Raw genomic sequence first — 6,258 nt, forward strand, 5'->3', positions numbered from 1 at the left:
AGGTAGGACTACCTGGCAAAGAGTATAAGGGCTTGTATGGCACAGAGTAAGATAATGGTCTGATGTTGGGGCTTTGATTATACTGATAGATTCGGGGAATCACCATGGCCTGTTTGCTAGTATTTGGTGTATGATTTGTAATATTTGACACCATGTTGACACCAACACTTGGTGTTTGCGGCATCTGTGCTATGCTTTCCATATGCTTCTTAAGTATTGAATCTCGATGAAGACTTTGCAGAGCCTCTGCATGATCAGAAAACCAATTCGTACAGTCACAAATGCAACAATTACCAAGCCTAGTAGCAGCAGAGGTAGTAAAAAAATGACGATCATTCAGAGCAGTATTTTGACAGAGTAGAGACGCATCATAGCTATATTCAAGCAGTGCAATTGACTTTATCACCACAAACCAAGTCCTTGACATTTCCTCAAGTTCATTTTACAGCATAATTAATAATACATTAAAAAATTTCTTATACTTCGTATTAAACACTACAGGCTATGATAGTAAATCTTTGCAGGCAGGAGTCGCAGGACATAAACTAAACAAAACTATAATGGCAACTGCAAGCAAGGGTTTACCTATTGGACTGAAATTGTTGGATTGGCTGTCAGCGCACATACCAAACAGATCTTTCATAGAATCAATAACGTCAGACATCTGAAAGCCATAATCAGCGAGTGTTACATGAATATACCAATATTAAAATTTGGAAAACTGGAATGTTGCAATTTTCTGAAAGCTAACATACCTGCATGTGTCGAACATATACTTTGGAAAAGCCTGCTTCATTAATATTAGGTAGTTCCAAGTTTGCTGCTAGGTGTTTCCCTGCAGCCATTAGCCTACCAAGAACAAAGAGTGAAAGACCATTAATGAAGAAATTTAATACTCGTCTAAAGAAAAAACCTACTACACCACCTCCTAACTCAATATTCTTAGACCGATAACTTCACTTCTAATTCTTAAATATTAATAAATCCCTGTTCCCTCATTGAACAAGATATGCAAGCCAGAAAATGGAGTAAACAATCTTTTCCATTCTTAACTACATGATGGAATAGTTAAAATTAATAACAACGAGATTAGATAAGTAATAGTAGCAGCCATCCAGTTCCTGGGGACAAGAGAAAGAGGGGGGAGGAGGATTAAGGAATCACTCAGAGCCAGGGGTCATATGTTTTACCTATTGCTATATGTTACTTGATCCTGTGCTTGAAATCCATTCCTTTCATTAAACCCTTCGTTTCTTTTGCATTGTTTAGCAACCTCAACAAATTCATTAACCTGCAACGGTAAGATATCTTATAAAGTTATAAATATATGTTACATCACATAAATATGTAAATGAAGAGCAACTCAAGTCAATCTTGTATTAAGTATAGTGCCTTCATGGATTAGTCTTTGATTTTCGATAGAAAAAATGTACAGATGCAGGAAGTTATGGTATTAAAGTTCAATAATTGCACAATGCTAAGAGGGGTATGCTTTCAGTTTTTCAAAGCTTTTAGACAAACCAAAACTGTTTCTTCATATGCAACCTACTATTGAAGAAAAAGCCCAAAAGAAGCTTGTAAACATATTGTTATTTTGATGTACTTATGGCATGAGCACAAACTAAATATATAAATAGCACATATATCCCACATTAACATATAAAGGTCAGAGTAAGTTTGTAAGCTTTATTTTTCAATTAAAGTCCATGAAAGCTAAATAATTACTGACATGATTCTAAATTATATTATAATTTTTGACAGGATTATATCCTACTCATATCATAATTATAATTCAATGAGAACCTCCACAACCAAGAAGATTAAAAACAAAAGCACTAAGTGTAACGGCCTGATGGGACAGTAATGAATATAGAGGAATCCTGATATACTAAATTTGTATGACATTGAAAGCAGGATAGGAAAACACTATGAAGTATTTGATATTGATGCATTATTAGCAAATGTTAGAGGCTTAGAGCCTCAGAAGAACTTGAGGCTAATGTGCTACATGATATTATAGGACAGATTACCACTTAATTTGAACCAGGAAGCATAAAAGTGAGTGTTAGTACCTGGGCTGCAAGGAAATTTCGCGAAACAAGCTCCTCATGAGATCGTACACAGAACTCCCAAGATATTATCTATCACGATGGCAGAAAGAGTGAGCATAGTGCACTAGACAGAAAATCCCTTATAGCTCATGCAAAGATGAAATTGTAAGCAGAAAAGCGCAAAAGTTACTGACCTTCAACTCTGGAGTAAATACAATGCGAAGTTGTCCTTGGTGAGCAACATGAATATTCTTATAAATGCTCTGTTGTACCGCTTTATTAAACGTCAACATCATTGATCCCGATGGAAGTATTGTTTCAACAGGTGAATTCAAGTATAAAAGTTCATCTTCAACGCAGTTTTTGAAGTAAACCTGGCTCATTCTTGGAAGAAGTTCATAAGATGTCTCTGCAAAGATTATGATATTACAAGTAAAAGATATGCATGAAAATCTGCAGGTATAATACATAGTAAATATTTAGTATACTGCGTAACTAAAGTTTGTCAAGAATACAAACAGCAGAATGCTTACCAAATCCTTTCCCTGCATTGGCAGCATTTGATCCACATAAATCACACATCCAAACTTTCTGGTGACGGTCTCTATTAATCATGGAAGTCATGGACAAGCAGAGTCTTTTCTTAGCCATAGGAGAGTAATACTGCTTCACAAATTCCCTCCAAAATCCAATGTTATTGTCCTACAAGGTACAAACGGGAAAAAAAAAAAAAAAATCAGTACCTCGAATCAAGAAAAACAAAGTTTCATATTAATTGAAACACTCATGTAAGATTTTAGACAAAAATGCAAGCTTCTAGTTTAGAAATACAGAACAAAACTTTTTATCAAGGCTAAACAACTCACAGGTGGCCTATTCTGTCGATCATGAATGAAAAACACCAGCTGGCGTAAACATATGCTTCCACTCACAGCAGCAGTAGTAGTCAATTGTTTCAGGACATCTCCGGTCAGCTGCTGTGGAGGCTGACTCTGCATCGGATGCCTTTGTGTGGAGGGAACCGATAAAGGGGACTGTTTCTGCTGTTGGTTTGGTACCACATTTTGCTGATGCAACCAACTACCTGTCACAGGATCGTAACTTCTAAACTGCATAGGGACTTGAGTAGGTGATTGCTGCGGAACAGAAAAAGAATGCATGTAGTTCTCCTGTGTCATCTCTATCCGGGGCTTCTTATACTTCATGAAAGGAGTAATAGATGCTTGATTTGTTTGCATCATCATCTGCGGAGAATAAGTTGGACTTGGAAGCTGGTCGCCTTGTCTTCCATTCCTTTTTGGGTAAATTTGGCCTGGTTGGAAGGTCTGCTGTTGAGCTGGGAAATTCTCTCTAACAGTACACGAAACTATTCCACAGTTTGTAAAAATATTGATGTTGTTACCGCCATTGCCTGGCATATATGGAACCCCAGAAAATGGAGAATTAGCATCAGCAATCGACGAGGTATCTTTAATTCTGGCTCCTGATGAGCTTTCTCCATGAACAAATTGCGAACCTTGATGATGAGCAACCGAATGGGAAATGTTGATTGAAGTACCCCACGTATTAGGGGAGCTTCCATTCGGTGATGAGAGGTAACCATCGCCATATGAGATACAAGAACTTAGCATTTGCGCAAACTCTTCTTCATCAGACATCTGGTTCTGATGCTGGTAGCTAAAATTCATTTGCTCCAAAATTATCTAAGATGAGACAGCAGATTCAAAACTACACTGTTAAAACGATAATAATGCAAGAAACTTTGCTCTAGTCTATGGGTGCACTCAATGATCAGAGTAAAATCATATGAGATGTAAAATTAGTTAAATTGAAAGCAAGCCATAACATGATTTCGATCACAAACCTTCAATAACAGATACGGAGTAATAATCATTACTACTTACTAGTAGTGCACTAGTAACTTTAACATATGACATGCAGATTCTTTATTTTTATACCAAATTGCTATCTAAATTGCCAACATACAAGGCTAAATCCAAAGGAGGAAAAACATAAGATAGATGCACAAAATAGAGTAGTTAGGATACATTAAAAAAAATTGGGGGTAACAAACAAACTTATGAGGTAATACACATAAATTATACTACTCTTATATGTAGCAACAATATCTTTCTTATCTAGATATACAAGGGTTATATATGATGAAGGAATAAAGAAACTTGCACATATATTCAATTCTTAAAATACTATTTTTCTCATTGTTTATGGTTAATGTATTTTATTATCACCAAAATGAAAACTAATGGGACACATTTGGTTGAATTTTTTTAAAAACTTCCTGTATTTCTAATATTTATTCTTTTAATATCTTAATCTACCATTACACATTTTAAGCCCCTTGAAAAAAATCTAATAAGACTTCAAACGGAGATGATCATTTAACTCAATAAATATAAATAGATGGCACCATAAAATTTCATAGCCTTGAACGGCAAGATGAATGAGAAGAACATATATTGACAAAGGAAGTATCTCTTAAAAAAACACATGCAATCAGTTGTCAAATACCAATAAAATAAAGTACAATTTCTAATAAATGTTCATAACCTTATACCAAACTCAACTCCTTGCATTACATTTACTAGAGTGCAATTCAAGGAAGTACGAGAAAGAAAACAGGAGGGTGAAATTTAGAGTGTTACAAGCACTCTTCCAAGAATTTAAAGATTTGGCATGCATGGGAATTTTTTTTACTCCCGTTGAATAAACATACAAATTTTAAAGTGTTATTACAAGCACACTTCTAATACTAATCTCTATTCTCTATGCCTTTATTTATGTGCCCCAGCCCCAATTGACTCAAAAAACTCGCACATAAAATAGTTAATTATTACAAGTAATTAATCTGTATAATCATAATAATGAATATACATTTAACATAGACTCCAAGCAACTAACTTATATCTACGCACCAAATGACCTTGACGCAAAGCACACAAATCCCACACCCATTAAAACGTTATGATAGGTCTCTTGTCATACAATGTGATAAAAACATTTTAATCAAACAAATAAAAAATTTAGCAACCAACATTATAGTTGTTACATACTCGTATTATACATGTTACATGTGTTATGTACTTGTATCCATACCTTGTTGAACTTCGGTATGTTACATTAGTCTTTTACAAAAAAATGTTTAAATAAAAATCATTTCTTACACATACAGAACATAAAAAAATTAAAAAAAAAAAAGGGTAAAATGCAAAATTTATGTCCAAACAAACTAAAAGAAAAACATTAATGAGCAAAAGAAAATTTCCCCTTCCACACCAATTTTTTTCACTATAAAAAAACCCTCAATCAGTCGGAAAGCCTAAAAATCATAATTCCTAATGCAAAATTTACAAAATAAAACTCCAAAATCCATGCTCTAATTTCTAGTGCAACATTAACACAAAACAATCGAATATTTTTAAAATGAAAACAGGAATAACCGAAATCAAAAGGTAACCAAACCTAAAATAATCAAAATTTCTCTCGTTGATGATTGAAAATGTGGGATTTGATCAAATAATTTTAAAGAAAAAAATATAAAAAATCAATGCCAAAAAAATGAACAAAATCAACAGAAAAAAAAAAAAAAAAAAAAAAAAAAAAACCAGTTAAATTCAAGTAGAAAAAATAGAGAGTCGACTGAAAGGGTAGAAGAAAAAGAATTCTCACCCAAAAATAAGGAAGAAAAGCGACGAAAACAGCAGACTTGAAATCCTATATATCTGTAAAAAGAGAAGAAGTTGCAGAAAAATAGAGAGAGAAAGTAGAGAGAGAAAGAAGAAGAGATTTCCTTGTAGTAGTAGGAGTATAATGACCGAGGGAGGGAGCGAGAGATGTTTTCTTTTATAGTTCCCGGGCACACTTTTTTTTTGGGGGAAAAATAATTAAATTTGATATATAATCTTACATCACTTAACACGTGGAATAATCCCATTTGTTTTGTCATTATTATATATATATTTTTTTCTTGTATACTCCTTTCATTTTGTAATAATTTACCGTGCTTGTAATACAACGTTTAAGAAAAACGTGTAGAGTGGAGTTAATGAGAAGATATCTTATTGATACGAATTAAACAAGTGGAATTACTAATGGTGGAGGAGGAGGAGGAGGAGGAGGTGAGAGCGGTTTTTTAAATTGAAAAAGGTAAGTCAGTGAGTCACAGTGGATCGTTATGGTAGATTAAATT

The 6,258-nt window shown here is 33.9% G+C and overlaps 2 protein-coding genes across 2 annotated transcripts; both read right to left on the bottom strand.

The window, feature by feature from the left end:
• Positions 1–502: 502 nt before the first annotated feature.
• LOC110702288 (probable transcriptional regulator SLK2) lies at positions 503–2,839 on the bottom strand. Its single transcript, XM_021879992.1, has 7 exons — positions 2,834–2,839; positions 2,585–2,753; positions 2,246–2,460; positions 2,073–2,141; positions 1,191–1,291; positions 756–849; positions 503–664 (listed from the first exon to the last, which is right to left on the bottom strand). Exons 1-7 carry the CDS (start codon positions 2,837–2,839, stop codon positions 503–505), a joined length of 816 nt encoding a protein of 271 aa, XP_021735684.1.
• LOC110702376 lies at positions 2,737–3,233 on the bottom strand. Its single transcript, XM_021880079.1, has one exon. The coding sequence runs from the start codon at positions 3,227–3,229 to the stop codon at positions 2,873–2,875; it is 357 nt and encodes a 118-aa protein (XP_021735771.1). The 5' UTR covers positions 3,230–3,233; the 3' UTR covers positions 2,737–2,872.
• Between the last annotated feature and the right edge of the window lie 3,025 nt (positions 3,234–6,258).

Source organism: Chenopodium quinoa, unplaced genomic scaffold, assembly GCF_001683475.1.
Source record: "Chenopodium quinoa cultivar QQ74 unplaced genomic scaffold, ASM168347v1, whole genome shotgun sequence".
NCBI classification, from domain to species: Eukaryota; Viridiplantae; Streptophyta; class Magnoliopsida; order Caryophyllales; family Amaranthaceae; genus Chenopodium; species Chenopodium quinoa.

Excerpts from the sequence above, each read along its gene's own strand:
- LOC110702288 (XM_021879992.1), bottom strand. Across the intron at positions 2,461-2,584 it reads CAATGCAGGGAAAGGATTTG|AGACATCTTATGAACTTCTT; the intron begins GTAAGCATTCTG and ends TAATCTTTGCAG. Across the intron at positions 2,142-2,245 it reads TATTTACTCCAGAGTTGAAG|ATAATATCTTGGGAGTTCTG; the intron begins GTCAGTAACTTT and ends CCATCGTGATAG.
- LOC110702376 (XM_021880079.1), bottom strand. The coding sequence starts at position 3,229 with ATGACACAGGAGAACTACATGCATTCTTTTTCTGTTCCGCAGCAATCA.